The sequence below is a fragment of the Triturus cristatus genome, chromosome 8, assembly GCF_964204655.1.
Source record: "Triturus cristatus chromosome 8, aTriCri1.1, whole genome shotgun sequence".
Lineage (NCBI taxonomy): Eukaryota > Metazoa > Chordata > Amphibia > Caudata > Salamandridae > Triturus > Triturus cristatus.
In genome coordinates this window covers 1322594225-1322612995 of record NC_140591.1, presented here as the reverse complement: position 1 = coordinate 1322612995, position 18771 = coordinate 1322594225, and the positions used below count along the sequence as shown (strand labels likewise).

Sequence of the window (18771 nt, the reverse complement as noted above, 5' to 3'; positions counted from 1 at the left end):
GGCTGAGCTATCAGTAGCGCAGAAGAACTACTCCACCAAGACAACTTGACAAAACTGGAGCTGAGATAAGGGAACCATTGATTAGTTGCGAAGACAGGTAGTCAGGAATGAAAATAAAACAGCACAATCAAGCAAAGCAGGGGCCACAGGGATTGTGGGACCAGGAATCGCTTGTTGCCAACTTTAATGTAATGATCATATCAAGAATGAGCTCTGATTCACAGGCATCGTTTATTCCTCATCCCAAAGGTAGTCCTCACAATAACAACATAGTGGGCCATTTGGCAGTTTATTATCCCTCTATTACCTCGCAAAGCAAGCCAGTAATCCCCAGTGTGCATGTGGGTAAATGGTCTAACCCCGACTAGTGCCCTGTGATAACTGGCAATAGCACAAGTGGCAAGCCACTGACAAGGGTTTGGGGGCATGAAAACGCTCTTGCTTACATACCATAGGCCCTTCTTGTTCTCGTTGTAGATTGGGCCATTTGCACCACTAGCGTAAATTGCCTGACCACTAACATTCTGCACAGATCTGGACTCTAATGAGCATAGCTAGGCTTCCCAGGATGCAGAAATTGACCTCCATCTCGCATGCAATGGATTGCAATGTCCTTTTCCACAAGTGTAAGCTCAAGTTCCAAATTACATTGTCTGTCGGCAGAGAGCCAGTAATACATATCCATCTTGGAACTGGAGGGCAAGAGTAATCCCAAGATGAAAAGTTTAGATGTAGGAGCATGGTAGTTCTAGAGTGTCCGCAATGGTGCAGTTAGCCAGAGGCCGGACATAGTTTATCTGCACCCAGAGTAACAGTTTTAAAGAAAACACAATTGATATCATTGACATATTGATGAATATCAGGCTTGAAGTAAAATATGTGAATGTAATTACGCGAACACAATTTTTGTGATACTTAGCTGGGCCGCAGACACAATCAAAGCAGAGAAATGAATGCATGAACTCTCTCCCTCAGTTAAATAAATGAGAAAGGCAGGTGAAGAAAAGTCACTGAAGGGGGTCACCTGTTAGAAGGTGTTCTGTGCTTGGGACAACTGTGCTCCAGACCCCTGATGTGCTAATGGCAGACAAGCGATGACGCTTTAAGAATGGTTATAGGCCCCACCATTACTTTTTCTAACATATTTCCAGGATGTGCAGGTCCAGTGCAACATTATGCTCACTACCTCTTTTGTTAGTCCCTCCAAAAGTTGTTTACTGCATCCAAAATTAAGGGTTGGGTCATCATAAAAGCCAACAAATCCTCACCTAGCTAAAGAAATTTCACTTAAATGTTGGTTCAAATATCTCTGAAGTGTAAAGAGACCGGTCCCCCTTTTTATTTCTTCACCTATGCTGAAGAGAAAAATATACTGAAAATCGACTATATTATTTGATTTTTGACGCACACATCTTAATGAAGCGTACCCTGCACTCTATGGGCCTGATTTAACAACTGTACTTTTGACTAACTAAGAGTTTTTAGCATTCACAACATGCACTTTGTAGTAACAAAACTAAAAATAGTATATATTTATTATAAAAAAATTAATAACCTATGTGAATTAAAAAAATAATGTAACAATAAATGTTCAGAGGAGCCTAGCGCGCAACCAAGATGGCCGCGTAGGTGCGAAGCTCCCGAGGACCTCCGCGACCTCCTGAATTAATCCTGATTATATCCTGTCTTTGATGAGGGGACTGTGTCTGTGTACCCGAGCTGAGGCGGCACCCGTTTTCCGCTTTCGAATCGGACCCCGGACACTGGTGGGAGCACCGATCGAAGATTGCGGCCTTCTCCGCGCCGGCCCCCCGGATTGGAGTTGTGGGGCGATCCGGGGACAAAGCGAACAACAACGGCGGGCAGGGCTGGGCGACTCGCGTACCCCGCGCTTTCACTTTCGCTTTTGCGCCCTCCTTGCCCTCAAGCGAGGTAGGGTTGCGGAGCGGGGTGCGGTGGTGTGGCCTTGCCCCTGTGCCCGGCTGACCCGCCGGCTGTGCGTTGTCCTGCGGTGCAGTGGTCAACCCCCCCCCCGGAACCCGTGAACTGGTTTATCGGCCCTTGCGAGGAGATTGGCACGACTTTGGGAGTGCGACATGTCCACAAAGCAAGATGGCGACCGGGCCAAGGTGAAATCGACCCGCCGCGGCCCGGCACATCAGTCAAACAGTATGGACCGCTACACCCTCCAGAAGGGATCCCCAGAGGCACAGCGTACATCCCCCGCGGGCCCGGCTGAGGCGTCTGCTCAACCCGCGGATCTGACCCTCCGGGACGTCATGGGCGCCATTGCCGAAATGAAGTTCCTCGGTGGACCAGCGCTTTGATACTCTGGCGCAGAAGATAGACTCGGCCCTGGTGGAGGTGGGCCTGGTGAGAGCCGACTTGTCGAAAACAAATGACCGGGTCGATTCCCTGGCCCACACCACCTTAAGTCTCACTACAGACGTGGCGGCCCTTCAAAAGGAGGTGCACCGGCTGGGCCAGGCGAGCGCCATGATGGACCGTCGATTGGAGGACGCCGAGGGTCGGGCCCGGAGAAACAACGTTCGTATTGTCGGGGTGCCGGAGGGACGGGAGGAGGAGGCGGCAGATTTGTTTGTGGAAGACCTGATCCTCACCCATCTCCAGCCCCGGGGGCTGAGTAAGCTTTTTGCGGTGGAACGTGCTCACAGGGTCCCCGGAGGAAGACCTAAGGTCGGAGCTCCGCCGCGGCCTCTCATTGCCCGGATTTTCAACTTTCGGGACAGAGACGCTATCTTGCAGACTTCCAGGCTACAGGGACCGGTCAAGCTTGATAATATGGACGTGAATTTCTACCCTGACTTTACTCCGACGGTCCAAAAGCAGAGACTGAGTTTTCTCGGAGTTAAACGTCGCCTACGGGACATGAACCTTAAGTACTCAATGCTTTTTCCAGCTAAGCTGAGGGTGGAGGTGGATGGTCGCACGCATTTTTTTGACCGTCCCGAGGCGGCTGGGGACTGGTTGGATACTCTGCCTGGGGATCGGGGCCGGGGGGGTGGGGGGGGTGCGGTTGGCGGGGAGGGCGCACCGGATCAGAACTGAGGGGTGAATAGTAGGCCTTGCTCTGGACAACATTTTGGTTACCATTCACTGATCGTGTATGTTCCCCTCCTATGGAGGTCGTACGGGGTCCGTTGGGGGCTTTCCCTCCTCCTCTGGGGGACTAGTTAGTTTTTCATCTATGGGGCGACAGGCACACTGCACTTTGGGGGGGCTGTCTGGGCTCATGCAGGGGTGCAGGGAGGGGGGAGTTCTGTTGGGATGGGTGGGTGGGGGTGGAGTGTTGTTTGTTTGCACCGCAAGGCGAACCCTTTACTGTATTGTTGTTTTTGAGATGCTCTTGGGGGGACGATTGATGGCTTCCATGTATGATGGGGGGTAGGGACCTGACTGTGTTATCATGGAACGTTAACGGACTGGGGGATAGGATTAAGCGTGGTGTGGTCCTGCAGTATCTGAAACGACTTTCACCAGCTGTGATCTTCCTGCAGGAGACACACCTTATAGGTAATTCCTTTCATGCCATGAATCGGAGAGGCTATCGCTTGGTGGCCCATTCGGGCTTCACCTCGGGCTCGCGGGGGGGTGGGCATTATGATTAAGAACTAGCTCCCATTGGAGATTGATGAGGTGCGCCATGATGAGAGGGGACGTTACACTGTCTTGGTGGGTAGAATGGAGGGCAGAGTGGTCGTTTTTGTATCAGTGTACGTTCCGCCGGGGTTGCAATCTACCACGTTTGCGGACCTGGGGCGCCTCCTCCTTGACCTCCCGGATGGGCTCCTGGTAGTTGGGGGGGACTTCAATGCGGTGGCTTCAGGGTCTATGGATCGTCATCCCCCCAGGGACCTCCCCCGGGCACAGGCGTGGCTGTCCGGCCTCTTAGATACACTAGGATTGGTGGATTGCTGGCGACTAAAGCATCCCGCTCAGCTGCAATACACCTTCCACTCGGGTGCCCATGGTAGCCTCTCGCGGCTTGATTATATCCTTGTCCCTGCGGCCTATGCTGGGAGGGTGGGAGAGGTGCGCCATTTGGCGCGGGGTATTTCAGATCACTCCCCACTACTGCTGCATCTGGATGTCTTCCCGAGGGGGGAGGGCAGGGTGGCCCCAATTAATGCCTGGTACCTGCGCGACCCCACTATTCGAGCCGAATTGATCAAATCCTTGCAGCGGTACTTTGAGGAGAATGTGGGGTCTGTCCCTTCTGCCATCTCCCTTTGGGAGGCTTTTAAGGTAGTTCTTAGGGGGGAGGCCCTCTCCTTTATCTCCCATGCCCGGAGGCGCGAGCGGGAGGAGGTAACCCGGGTGGAGGCCGAAATTACTGAACTAGAGGGTGACCTGGGGAGCGGGGTGACGGATGCCACATTGCATGTTCTACACCTCAAGCAGGCGGCCTATAGGGCCCTCGTCACGGAGGCGGCCAGGGGCCTCAGTAGAGAGCAACAGGGGCGACTGTATGATGTGGGTGATAAGGCTGGTAAATTGATAGCGTGGTTGGATAAAAAGGAGAGAGCGAGTCGTGTGGTTCCGTTGATCGAGAGGATGGATGGTGTATGTGTCACCGAGCCGGACGCCATTGTCTCCTGCTTCGCGGATTATTTCCGCGAGGTATATTCCCCGGTTTCTCCCTGCTCGGAGGAAGATTCCCATGCCCTGCTTCGGGACATCGCGCTGCCCTCCCTTTCGGTGGAGGACAGGGATTCGCTGGACGCTCCTCCCACCTCGGACGAAATTGCCCTTGCTATCCGCTCGGTCGCATCTGGCAAGGCCATGGGCCCCAATGGCATTCCTATCGAGCTGTACAAGCTGCGACCGGATGTGCTGGCGCCCCACCTGCGCGCGATGTTCCTGGCGGCCTGCTCGCGGGGTTCCCTTCCGCCGGACCAGCGTCTGGCCACGATCGTGGTGATCCACAAGGAGGGGAGGCCCCGTGAGCGGGTCACATCCTATAGGCCTATCTCGCTCTTGAATGCGGAGCCCAAAATCCTCGCCAAGGTGCTGGCCAACCGGCTGGTCGGCGTGGTGGGCGACTTGGTCCACCAAGACCAGTCCGGCTTCATACCCCATCGTAACACGGCCCTTAATCTGCGACGCTTGCACGGGGTGCTCGCGCGTGTCCCGTTCGTGCGGGAACCGGCCATCTTGGCGTCCTTGGATGCCACCATGGCGTTTGATACGCTTGAGTGGCCATACATTTGGGCGATGCTGGCGAAGTTTGGCTTCGGACCGGGCTTCATCGGCTTGGTCAAATTGTTGTATTCCGGCCCATTGGCGCAGGTGGTGGTGAATGGACGAGTTTCGGCCCCATTCACACTGGGACGGGGTACGCGACAGGGCTGCCCCCTGTCGCCTCTCCTGTTTGCACTGGCCCTGGAGCCCCTGGCGGAGTGGCTGCGGTGGCACCCTTCCATCCGTGGTCTCCGTTGGACCCCCGAGCATGAGGACCGTGTGTCCCTCTACGCTGATGATATCCTTCTATATCTTGCCTCCCCGCGTAAATCACTGGTCGTCCTAGTTGATGTTTTGCGCTCATTTGGTCGCAACTCAGGCCTCGTCATCAACTGGGCGAAATCCTGTGTATATGTGCTTGCCGGGGAGGCTCCGGTCCTACCACGGGACTGTCCGATCCAGATCGCCTCCCAGGGGTTTCGGTACCTGGGTATATATATTACTCTGGACCCGGAGGCCCGTTACGAGCGGAATTTGCTGCCCCCCCTCCAGCGCTTGAAGGAGGACGTGGTGCGTTGGCGGCGTCTGCCGCTTTCGCCGCTTGGCCGAGCGGCCTTGTTTAAAATGATGTCGTTGCCGCGCTTTCTGTACGCTCTCCAGAACACTATGGATTTGGTTCCGGCGCGCTACTTCCGAGAGGTGGAGAGTTTGCAGCGTCGCCTGTTCTGGGACGGGAGGCCACGTATCGCCTTGGCTAAATTGACGCTCCCGTGGTACGATGGGGGGGTTGCCCTCCCGGATATTAAACGGTATTACTGGGCCTCCCAGCTAGCTGCGATTAATCATGGCCTTTACGGGCCCGCCCTGAACCCGGCATTTGAAATGGACAAGATGCTCCTGCCCGGTGGCGACTACAATCGGGCGCTTTACTCTGGCGCGCCGGACCCTCGCCTGACGGGACTGACGCATGTCATGGTGCGGGTATGGCACGCGGCTAACGCAGCTATGGGGTGGAAGGACCGTTTGACCCGGGCGTCACCGCTATATGCATCGGCGAGGTTGGGCTCCTTGTGGACCTCGAAGGGCTTCGAGAAATGGGACACGATCGGCATCAGCACAGTGGGAGATCTCTGGACGAGGGGGGGATTCAAAACTTTCGAGATGCTGCAGACGGAGTTTCAGTTGCAAGGCAGTGAGTACTTCCGGTACTTACAAGTCCGCCACGCGCTGGGCTCCGTCTTCCCGGATGTCGCGTCCATTCCGGAGTCTTCCCCCCTGGAGGACAGAGTGCTGGATGGCCATGTCCCAGACAGCACGATCTCCCTCATATACAAAAAACTGATTAACGACCGATCGGGCCTGCTGACTGGCCTCCGCGAGGCCTGGGTTGCCGATGGGCTGGAGTTGGACGACGAGGACTGGATGTCCGCGGTGGCTTCTCCGAAGGAGGTGGCCATCCCGGCTCGCCTTCGCTTCGTCCAGCTTAAGATCCTCCACCGGGTCTATGTGACGGGGCCAAGGCTTCTACGTATGGGCTTAGCTGAGGATGGACTGTGTAAGCGTGGCTGTGGTGCTTTGGCAACTTTCTTGCATATTCTGTGGGAATGCCCAAAGGTGGAGCGATTCTGGCGTGGTGTGCATGAGGTCCTGCGAGTGGTTACGCGTGTCGTGCTGTTGCCTGAAGCGAGGAGATGCTTGCTGCTGAATGTGTGGGAGCCAACTGACTACTCGGTTCCGCAGACGCGGTGGGTGACTCTGGGATACATGATCGCTAAGCGTGACATTGCTCAATTGTGGGGATCCCAGAGGCCTCCGGCGGTGTCGGCCTGGAAAGAACACATGGATTGGTGTATGTTTCGTGAAAAGGTGGTGTATGTTGCGAGGGGTAAGCCTGGGGCGTGGGTGAAAATCTGGGGCCCCTGGAACGCCTATCGCGGGGGTATTTGCGAGCCGCCGCTGCTGCCGGCTGCTTCACCAGCTCCGTCCCCCTAGCCGACCCCCTCCCCCAGCCATGGGCACGTGGTTCCCCAGTCCCTGATCTGTTCTCATTCCCCTCTTCAGAGTTTGGCGATTGGTTGGGGTCCCCCACTTAAGGAGCGCGTGCTGTCATTTGGGATTGCGGGTTGCCTTGCGGGTGTGGTTGTTTTTGTGTTGTTGTGTTTTGACAAAAGGAAACCGTATTGTTGGTTCGGAGTTATGTGGCCTGCACTACTGATACCTCCTGATTTACCCTTTTCGCACCGCCAAGAGATTTTTCTGTATGTATGTCATATGCTACTGCTACTCTAGCAGCCGGCCGGACGGTTGTAGGCCCATACTTGTAACTATTTGAGATTGTAATAAACGGTTTAAAAAAAAAAAAAAAAAAAAAAAAAAAAACAATAAATGTTACATTTGAAATCATTGGAACAATGTAAACAGTTATCGTTACATTATTTTATTAACTCAAAATAGTTTAAATATTTTAATATTAAATAATAAATATGTATTATTTTATATATTTTTCACATGAACTCATTTGTTTATATTTAATTTAACATTATTTTCTAAGGGGTCCCTACCTCAATTTTTTTTCCAATGGAAGGTTTCTGAAATACCAGTGATTGGTTATATGTAGTGCTGGACTTACTACAAAATTGTAAGTTACCATAAAAGTGAAAGTTATAAAAGTATAAGTTATTACAAAAGTTCAGTTTGTGAATACCGAAAAGTAGTAAACGTACTCAAAACTGTAAACTTACTCAAAGTGTAAGTTACCTTTGTGAATTAGGCCCCATGTGTGGGGACAATGGGCCCACATTCATGTTCAACTAAGAGCGTCTTAGCAGTATTATGCAGGTGTGAAAAGTATTGTTCTCTGCAACATATGTCCTAACTGTGTTCACAACTTAGAAACCTAACATTTGGAATGAGAACAGACTTACCAGTCCTTGGAAAAAGAAAGGGGGTGGGTAGAAATAGGGAGCATCCTGTATTCCATAGAAGGGCGGAAACACAAATTTGTCAGACGGCCATTCATTACTGCGAAAGCAAGGAACATAAAATATTCTTTTAAAGGTTCAACAGGCAGTATAAATAATACGGTCTTCGTACATTTAAATAGGTCTTATACCTAAAACAGAATGCTCTATCCATCTGCTTAGCAAAACAAACAAAAGCAAAATAAGTTTTATATTTTTAACTTAGTCTACTACAGATGCTGAGAAAGGTGCTCACTTTCATGCTGTAGTAGTGCACTAGACAATTGAAATCTGGACTCTCTCCAATTGGAAAATGGCTACATACTTTGTTAGATTTATTTATGATTAACAGAAAAAATGTGCTGCTGCCAAGGGGTTGCAGATTTCCAAACACAAGCTTAAGAAGACATCCAACAACTACAAAGGTCCCAATTTCGATGTCAAGCGGAAAGCCTCCAACAGTCTGTCGGAAGCTTTCTTCCAGACAGAGTGTTTCCCTCTGACTGCCGTATTACGATGACAGAGGTCGGAGGGAATCCTGCTGGGGAATTCCGCTCCTCTTCCGATGGGGTTACAGACCCCATTGGAAGAGGAGCGGAATTGTAATCTGCCTCAGCTCCATCATCGGGATTACAATGGCGGTTTCCAACAGCCTTTCCATGTTGGCCTTTCCGACACGGAAAGGCTGTCAGAAAGTGACTTTGGTGCCCACCTAAACATCCCTGCACCATGTGGTAGGCACTGTGAGGTGCCTCCCACATGGGGCAGGCCTGTTTCCCAACATCAAATTTACTATGGCAGCTTGTGTTGCAGTCCTTTTTCGCCCACCTCACAAGCTGCCAAGGTAAAATGGATGTTTCTGACCACCCTATCGACGGTCACATCCAAATTGTGAGTTCGGAACCGCCGACCTATGGACGAGCCTTTCTAGACCGATACGGTGTCCTGACATCTTAATGAGGCCCTAAGTAAGTTTTATACACCAACACCTGAGGCAAACCAATGTACATTACACACCGACAACAAACAGTAGAAACCAGACCCTTGGAAATAGTGCCACCTGCAGGAATATCAGATTTCTTTATTTACACCCAGAGATTTTGGATGCTGAAAACAACTGAAGTTTGTGTGAAAGTATGGGGGAAATGAGGAATTGCCAGGGGAAACATGACCTGAAATTACCGATTTCATCAGTAATTCTTTATTTCTTAGTGAACCTGCAGGGTTCAACTTCTAATGGGCAGTATTTTTCCCACCACCACTGTTACAGGTACTACTATATCGAGAACTCCGGGGATGTCGAAATTCTAGCCCATTAGGATGAGATATTTACCTGGTCCAGCGCTACAACCAGATTCAGAGATTTTCTACTCAGAATGAGGAACATGTGCACAGATTCCCATAAGCAGTTTTCCCAATCCCAATTCTTTATGCTTTTCTTTAAAAGGTAAACAGGGAAACTTACTCCTTCTGTATTTTGTCCCACACTATTTATGTGCAAATACCTGTTTCTGCATGAATTAGGATCATAAAGGCAGTCTAGAAAGGGGCCCATACTTGTTTGTTGCCATGAAACAGCTGGAGTAGGTTGGTGTATTGCTTAAGTACCTTGATAATTCAAATATTATGGTGCAGTTCAGGAAAGGTGCCAGATCATAGTTATATATTGGCAGTAATAGCTGTCCACAGTATAAGAACTGGTCGACAGTAAATTAGACCAGGTTTGATGTCCGCATCATATTGCACCACACAAGGCAGCTGTACAAAAAACAAACTCATCTGATGGTTGGCAAAAGCTGGGAAACATATAATGAGTGTATTGTACTGCAACATATATAGAGCTTATTAACTATCTGGGATACTGAAATGCTTGCCTACATAGGCAGCATGTTGCACCGTGTAAGGTGTGGGGTTGGAAGGGTGTTGTCTTTGCTTTTGAAGTATTCCCTTGTCATGTTTGAAGGCTACTGAGGTGCAGTAATTTTAGTTATTCCATGCCTGTTACAGTACTGGTTTATGGATAATACTCTCAGCAGATAATGTCTTAGGCAAGTGCAAAAGAATGTTGTAGTGTAGGTCTTGCAGCATATTTTTGATAAGTTGTTTTCGGTGTATGGTTGTGTTGAGGTATAGGCAAGTGGCATAGTCAAGTTTAGAGCTTTATGAGTATGAGGTAGCTTGTAGCTTTTGTTGGTATCCAAGTTTAGGGGAGATGTGACGTAGTAGTCTCATTGTGTAGAAGGTGCTACTTGATACCTTGTCATGCAGTGTCAAGGATAGTTCTGAATCCATGGTTATCCCTAATTTCTTATTTCACTTAGGGCCAGATGTACGACCCGACAATTAGCAAGTCGCAAATTGCGTCGCATTTGCGACTTGCAAATTGCGACTCACTAATTGGGATGCACAACAGTGTCTGAGACACTATTTGCGATTCCCAATAGGGTCGCAAATTGCATGCCTCATGCATATTAATGAGGCTGTAGCAATTTGCAACCCGATTGGTAACGGCTGGCACTTCCAGGGATGGTGGCCTGCTGGGGTCAGCAGACATCCATGTGTGGCACTGCTATTAAACAAAGCCGCTTTTTAAAATTAAATGCAGCCCATTTTCCTTAAAGGAAAACGGGATGCGTTAAAAAAAATTAAATTCAACTTTTTTTTTTTTATTTCTTTTTATTAACAAGATGAATCAACATCACAAGGCATATCACAGTACATTATCTTTCTCCCACCAATTTGGGAAGACCAAGTCTATAGGTACATAAGTTTAAAGCTGGTGACAACAACTTGTCTACATTTGTTCATTCTGAGCCGGTGTCATGGGCGGAGTACAAATGCTTCTTCTATGATCATGCCAGTCGTTCCAGATACGAATCCATTTCTTTGGACATCCCCAGGCTATGTATACTGTCTTTTCACGAAACATACACCAGTCCATATCCCTCTTCCAAGCTGATACTGTAGGTGCCTGTGTTGCCCCCCATTTCTGTGTAATATTGCGCTTCGCTATCATCAACCCCAACGTGACCCAGGTGATACGTGTGCGATTCAGGTCTGTGGGCTCCCACACGTTTAGGAGGCACATTTTAGCCTCTAAGGTGATGTTATGTGCGAGCACCTCGCTCATTACTTCATGCACCTTTCTCCAACATCTCTGTATGTGCGTGCATTCCCATAGTATATGGAGAAACGTCCCTTCACCACCACATCCCCTTCTGCATGTACCATCCTCTGCCCACCCCATGCGCACTAGACCCGGCCCCGTGATGTAAATACGGTGTAAAATCTTTAGTTGCACCAGCCTCAGTCTGGCTGCTATGCCAACTTCTCGAGGTGAGGTGACAGCTATTGCCCAGTCTTTATCGTAAAGTATGATGCCGTCCCTATCCCATTTTCCCATATCTTGAGGAGGGGTTCGCCGGGGGGATTCACTAACTTTTTGTAGGTAAGTGAGATGGTCTTTGTTGGCAAATGGCCGTCCAAGATTCAGTCCTCCAGGGGGGAGGAATCTGGAGGGTTGACTCCCTTTTGGAGACATGACGGCAGTGCATGTCGCACCTGCATGTATCAAAAGTATTCTGTTGGGGCTAGCTCATACTCCTGTTGAAAGGCAGGAAACAATTTAACTTCACCCTTCATCCAGAGATCGACAATTTTTGAGATGCATATGAGGTCCCATTTGTCGAAGCCTCTAGATGACCAAAGATTCCAGAGTAGTTCTGAATCCCACAGTGGGGTGGCCAGAGTTACCTTGCGCTCCCATCCCAAGCTTCTATTAGCTGCTATCCATATTTGCACCGAGCGTTTTGTGGGTCCGTTCAGTTGGCGCCTTCCTGCGCCGGAGTAGAGCGCCCTGCTATAGTTCCCCCCTGGTAGTAACCACCGATCCATCGCGTAGCCCAGATCGTCAGCTTGCCTATACGTGCTGTGGTTAATGGCTGCCAAGTGCGCTGCCCAATAATATTTTTTAAGGTCAGGAAGGCCGATACCCCCGTCGTACCAGGTAAGATTTAATTTGGACAGTGCTATGTGAGGTTTCCCCCTCCAAAGCAAGCCCCGTAATAGGATTTCGATTTCTTTAAAATAGGTCGCGGGGACGAGATCTAGTGGGTTCTGCAAAACGCAGAGAAATCAGGGCAGGGACATCCTTTTAAATAAGGACGCTCTGCCCAACAAAGAGAGCGGAAGCGCCTTCCAGTGCTCCGAATCACTCTTAAGTCGCCGTAGGGGTGGGAGTAGGTTTTGAGCGTATCTACTCGCACGGTCAGCAGTGATATAAATACCAAGGTATTTGAAGCCTAGTGTGGTAACCTGTATCGGCCAGTGCTTGGGTAATCCAGTAAATGGTCCACGAAGGACATATAGTATGGATTTGGCCCAGTTAATCGAGTATCCGGAGTACCTACTGAAAATGGCAAAGATGTCTAATACCGCTGTGAGGGAGGCTTTTGGGCGACGTAGAAATAATAATGTGTCATTGGCATACAACGATATTCGGTCCTCTCACGTGTCCGCCCACCTTAGTCCTTTAATCACCGGATCTCTCTGCACCCAGGATGCCAAGGGCTCCAGGGCCAAAGCAAACAGGAGAGGGGACAGAGGGCATCCCTGCCGGGTGCCTCTACTGAGATTGAAGACCTCTGACGTTTTATTATTTACGACGACTTGGGCTTTCGAGTAAAGGAGTTGTACCCACTGGATGAATAGGGGCCCAAACCCCATTTTCTCGAGGACTGCAAAGAGATATGGCCATTCAAGCATATCGAACACCATGGCATCTAGTGACACCAGTATCGCTTCTTCCTGAATCCTTGTGGCCCTCCCCATTACGCCGTGCACTCTGCGTAAATTCAAAGCAGTATTTCGCTGGGGCATGAAGCCGGATTGGTCAGGGTGCACCAGGTTGTTTATTACCTTGATCAGACGGGTGGCTAGGAGCTTAGCCAGAATCTAGGGTTCAGCGTTTAACAAGGATATTGGCCTGTAGGAGCCACAGTCTGTACAGGCCTTGCCTTCTTTATGAATCAATACTAAACTCACTAACCTTTGTTCATGTGGCAGTTCCTCTTTCCTTACTTTCTTCGAACATTTTATGCAAATGAGGAGCAAGAACGTCTGGCCGGAGTTTATAAAGCTAAATCGGCAGACAGTTGGGTCCTGACACCTTCCCAGAGTTGAGACCTCTGATCGCCTGTTCAATCTCATCCGCTGTTAGTGCCCCTTCCAAATATTCTAGGTCTGGGGAGGTGAGTTTTGGCAGTGTGATGTCTCGCAACAGATCACAGGAGTCTTGCAGTGTATAGGATTTGTGCGTAGAGTATACCTGTTCAAAATGGAGTGCAAATGTATTTGCTATTTCTTGGGGTTCGGTGATTGTACCACCCTTCTTATCTATAAGCTCCGACACCAATCTACAAGTGAGTTTCCGTTTGTCTAACCACGCTATCAATTTCCCGGCTTTGTCCCCTTGATCGTATATTCTACCCAACGTCTCATTACCCAATTCTTTGGCCCTGTTCGTCACTAAGGCTTTGTAGCTGTCCCTCTTCAACTGTAGGACATGCAGGGTATCAGCGTTTGGTCTCTCAGCTATTTCCTCCTCCAAACTGAAGATTTCCTCCTCCAAAGCCGCCTCCTCCCTGACCTTTTCTTTCTTCACACCCGCTATTTGGGAGAGTGCTTGGCCCCGAACCACTGTTTTAAACGCTTCCCACAGTGTCTGGTGGGAGCACATTGACCCTTAATTTTCATGGATGTATTGTTCTATTGAAGTGTGTAATGCTTCACGAACCACAGGGTTTCTGAGGTGCCACGAGTTATGGGCGCCACCTACCCACTCTGTGTTGACCTACTAGTTGGGCCCACAATGGAGAATGGTCCGATATACCCCTTGCTAAGTGTCTAATTTCTCGTATATGTGTCAGTTGGTCTGGGGGGACCAGTAGGTAATCTATTCTGGATTGGCTGTTGTGAGCTCCCGAGTGGAATGTGTATTGGATGGAGTCTGGCTGAAACGATCGCCATGTGTCTTGCAACCCCAGAGCCGTCAAAAAGTCAGGGAGCCAGCTGTTAGAGGGACGGAGGTCTCTCGGAGGATTTCTATCTTGGGTGCCGCTGACCACTGCATTGAGATCCCCTCCCACCACCAGGAGCCCTTCTGGAATCGTCCGTAGAATGGAGCCCAGGTCTTTAAATGCAAGTCCCTGAAGACCCGGCGGTACATATACCGACATGAGAGTCAACACTTTTCCTTCCCATTGTCCCGTGATGCCTATGAACCTCCCCCCTGTGTCCACCCAAGTGGAGTTCACAGTCATAGGAAAGGATTTCTTCAACAGTATACCCGTGCCTCTCGACCCTAAAGTGAAGCCCGCATGTGCCACAAGTGTATCCCCAGCGGTGGAGGGCTTTACAGGTGTTTCCCACCAGATGGGTTTCTTGCAGCAGTACTACGTCAGGGGAATGTTTCTTAATATACTGCATTACCACTGTCCGCTTCACTTTGTCTCCCAACCCATGTACATTCCAGCTCATCAGTTTAAATCCTTTATCCCAATGCATGCCTCCAGACAGTTAAGTGTCACCGGCCGCCCCTTGCTGCAGGCCTACAATGCCTTGTTGATTCAATAAAAACTTTCAACTGTTCCTTAACCCCTCAAAACACCCCCCCTCTCTGCTCCCCTGTACTCTGGGCTCAGAACTGCCCATAACTATCACAATGCAGAGTGCCTGTAGCCCTAAAGACAAACTAAATGAAGAAAATAGGGGGTAAACATCCCACTGCCCTCTCCCACCCCTCCCAATACGCTTAGTTAGTGATTTCCCTTGGGTCAGTCAGCTTTGGACACTTGTATCGGTTCACGAGCCCCCTTTATATAGGTGGTGGAAGTTTACATAGAACTGGGGTCCATTCAATAAGTTAGGATGCTGACAAAAAGTCTTAGGTCCCTTCATACCTTCTAGTCTCTCTGGGAGTTGTGTTCCGATGAGCCTCTCCATCGGTCCAGCCACTTCCTCCGGGGCCTCAAAGAATCTGGTCTTTCCCCTTGCTTCGACCCTCAGTCGCACCGGGAACAGCATTGCATATTCAAGGCCTTTGTCTCTCAGTCTCCTGACACCCAAGAACGATCTGCATTGCCTCAACCATCTGAGTGAAATCCGGAAAAAAAGGTTACCTCAGAGTTCTCCAGTCGAATGGGCGGAGCTACTCTGGCTGATTGCAGGATAACATCTCTGGCTCGATAGTTCAGGAGTCCAGCCAGTATAGGGTGAGGGGTGGTGGGGGGGGGGGGGGGGGACTCCCGGCAGCGGCCGTCCCCCTGGCACCCTGTGTGCTCTTTCGACAACAGAGAAGTTAGACAGGCCCGTAGGCTGCAGGTGCATGGAGATAAGGTTCTCCACGAATAGATCTACCACCTGCCCTTCCGCTTTTTCTTGTACCCCAAGGATACGTACGTTGTTGCACCTACTGCGACCTTCATAGTCGTCCAGTTTTCCCTCGGCGAACTTACGGAATGTTTGCAATTCCCAGGCTTCATTTTGTAGCTGATTAGTGTCCTCTACTAGGCTGGTCATGGTTATTTCGAGCTGTTTAACTTTCTCTCTGTTGGCAGCCAAGTCTGCTCTAATTAGCATGACCTCAGAGGAGATGGCATCCATCCTCTGTTCCAGGGATGTGCCAATTCCTCCAATGGCTGCTAGGACGTCTTTCAAAGGGTGTTCTGGGGCCTCGTTTTCTGGCCCTCCCATCGATTTCTCCTTGGGTAGCAGCTGTTCCGCCATGGCTGCCTTCGTGCAGGTGTATCTGTCCAATTTGTTAGTTTGGGTGTTTTTTCGGCCCCTGGCGTTTGACATATTTTGAGTTGGGATAAATCGCGAATCTGCTTCCAGGCGTCGATCTGACGATTGCTGCTTCTCCGGGCTTTGGTATACCGTACCAGCAGGTTCAGTGCTTTAGGCCCACTTTTGCGAAGGTCACCTCCAGGGGGTTCCCTAGTCTCCCCATTCCAATTGCCTGTCGCTACGTTGGTCCGCTCCCAATCGGTCAAACCGTCAGGCCTCGTGTCGTGGATCTAATATGGCGGCAGCTTCTCCGTGTCTGGAGGTTTCTCACGGGGGACCCCCCCTATGCCTCAGTGCTCCACTATGCCTTCAGCAAGGTCTCACTCCAAGGGTAGCCGCAAGTGCCCTGGGCTCTTCATTCTGCATTCAGCAGGGTCTGCTTTTGGGGTCCCCTTCACTTTGTGCACTTACTGCCTTTGCCGTCTCCCAGTGCTCCCTCCGCGTCCAAGGGCCTCTGCACCACCGCTGTGTCAAGTTGGGGTGTGGCTGGTATGAGGGCTGTACAGGGCAATGGACCCCCGCAGGTGCCACCCAGCGTGCGGCCCAGGCCACGGCGTCCGATGAACCCCGGCAGACCAGTCTTTCTGGCACCCGTCTGTTCTCCGCACTTCTACAGCCTCGGCTGTGCTCCACGTCAACCCGCAGTGCATTGGGCTCACCTCACACCACGCTCCGGACCTGGCAATTCGCCCCTCGTGGCTCTTCCCAACGTCGGGGCTGCGGCACTGTTCTGTGCTCCTGGGTTCGCTACAGCCGCTGTTCCGCACCGGTCTTACTGCCTCCGGAGGTGTCTCTTCGCACACTGCATGTCAGCTGGTATTCACCGGGCAGGCCCTGGGTGTTGTCCGCTCTGCGCAGCCCCACTCTGGGCCTCACATGCACACGAGTCCCTGGCTTTTCACTGAAGAGTAGGCCAGAAATGGAAGCGGTCGAAGCTCCGTTTCCTCCGGTCCCAGTTACCCGATCTTGGGCTCAAATTACTTCACGGGGCTTCCGGAAGCCGATTCTGGCCTCCGGGCACGGATCTGTGGATCGGATGTGTGTGGGAAGAGTGGGTTAGGCTCGGAGAGTTCTTAACCTTCGGCCATCTTGTTTCGCCGCTTGTCCACGCCCCACAGTTTCATTTTTTAAGGGCAGCAGTGGTCCCTGGTACCACTGCCTGCCCTTAAAAAATATTTGCCCATGCATTCACAAATGGTAAGGGGTCCCCTGGGGACCCCTTCCCGTTTGCGAGTGCTTAACCACCCTTCTGAGAAGGGTGGTAAACTGCAAGTGTTTTGCAACTGCAATTGCAGTTGCAAAACATTCTTACATAGCTTAAGGAGGCGCTATTAGGAAGGGACGCCTTTGGACCGCCTCTTCCTAATAGCGAGTCGCTACTCCTATTTTGCAATTTGAGACTCGCAAAATAGGATTAGTACATGTGCCACAGGTTTTGCGGGCGCAAATGGGTCTAAAACCCATTTGCACATGCAAAAAACCTTTGTATATCTGGTCCTTAATGTCGCTGGAGGGGCCTTAATTTGCTTGGGCCCTCTGTCTGGTAGGCTTTGTTTGCTATTGTCCACAGGTCTTGATCTCGGTCTTTGCCATGTTGAGCATTAGGTGGTTACTCACCATCCATGTATTTATTGCATGAAGGCAGTCATCAAGTTTGGTTTTGTAGAAGTCTTCTGGCCCATCCATTTTCACAATGATTTAAGTGTCATCTGCATAGTTTCAACAGGAGAGGTTGAATGGTTTAATGAGGTTGGTAAGAGTTAGGTAGATGTTGAATAATAGTGGGGGTATGATGGTATGAAAGACCAACGTCTGTCTCTGAGCTAATAAGCAATCTATTTTAGGGCATATTCACAAGTCCCGATATGATGGTCTTTGTAGCAGAGCATGGTGGACAAATGCCACTGAACAGTCGGAAAGCAGTAGGGAAGCCATTGCATTGTTATACACTGAGTTTTAGGTCATCTTAAATGGATATGCCTGTTCTGAAGCCGGATTCCTTGTCTGACATCAATGCATTTTCTTAATAAATTTTGAAAGTTTAGTAAACACTGCTCTTTCTATCATTTTACGAATTAATGGGCAATTTGATATTGGTTTATAGTTTGCTGGGTTTTATGCATCAAGGTTTTTGTTTTTGAGGAGTGGTCTAATATAGGAGGTTTTCAGTTCAGGTAGGAACACAACTAGTCCAAGAACTTGTTGAGTAAGGTTTTAGCCAGCACCCCCACACCGGTTGCGCTTTGGCTATCTCTAACAATTTATGGAGGTGCCTGGTCTGAAGGTGAGCTTGATGGTCTGCTTGCAATAATAATGTTGAGGAACTCCTATTTCTGATTGAAAGCATTTAGCCATGAACATTTGATTTGGTTTCTTTTTATGCCAACTGGGTCATGTGTTGGGGTTTTGTTACTTGTGTTTCCTTGAAGTCATTTTCTTTTAAATTTTTCAGATCAATGCCAAGGCGATTCTGTCAAAGGTGGCTTCCAATTATAGTGTTTTTGTGATTTGGGCCGCTGGATTGCCGAATTCTTCTAGAATCTTGTAGAGTTCCTTAGAGGGGCAGTCTGCTTCAACTATTCATGTGGAACAGTGTTCTCCTTACGTGGCTCAAATGGATATTCTGTAGGCTTCTCTATACTGGCATAATAGGAGGTTGTATTTTTGATCTTTGGATTTTCTCCATTTGAGTTGCAATAAGTGGAGTTGTGTTTTCATTCCTTTGATGTATTTGCTAATCACTTTGTTTGTGGTTAACCCTGGA

General features: G+C 49.9%; 1 protein-coding gene across 1 annotated transcript in view; it reads right to left on the bottom strand.

The window, feature by feature from the left end:
• RBM11 (RNA binding motif protein 11) overlaps positions 1 to 18771 on the bottom strand; it is a 209130-nt gene that overhangs the window by 20318 nt on the left and 170041 nt on the right. The window contains exon 4 of the mRNA XM_085620540.1: positions 8127 to 8223. Within this exon, the coding sequence (XP_085476666.1) occupies positions 8127 to 8223 (97 nt within the window). The remainder of the gene's footprint in view (positions 1 to 8126; positions 8224 to 18771) is intronic.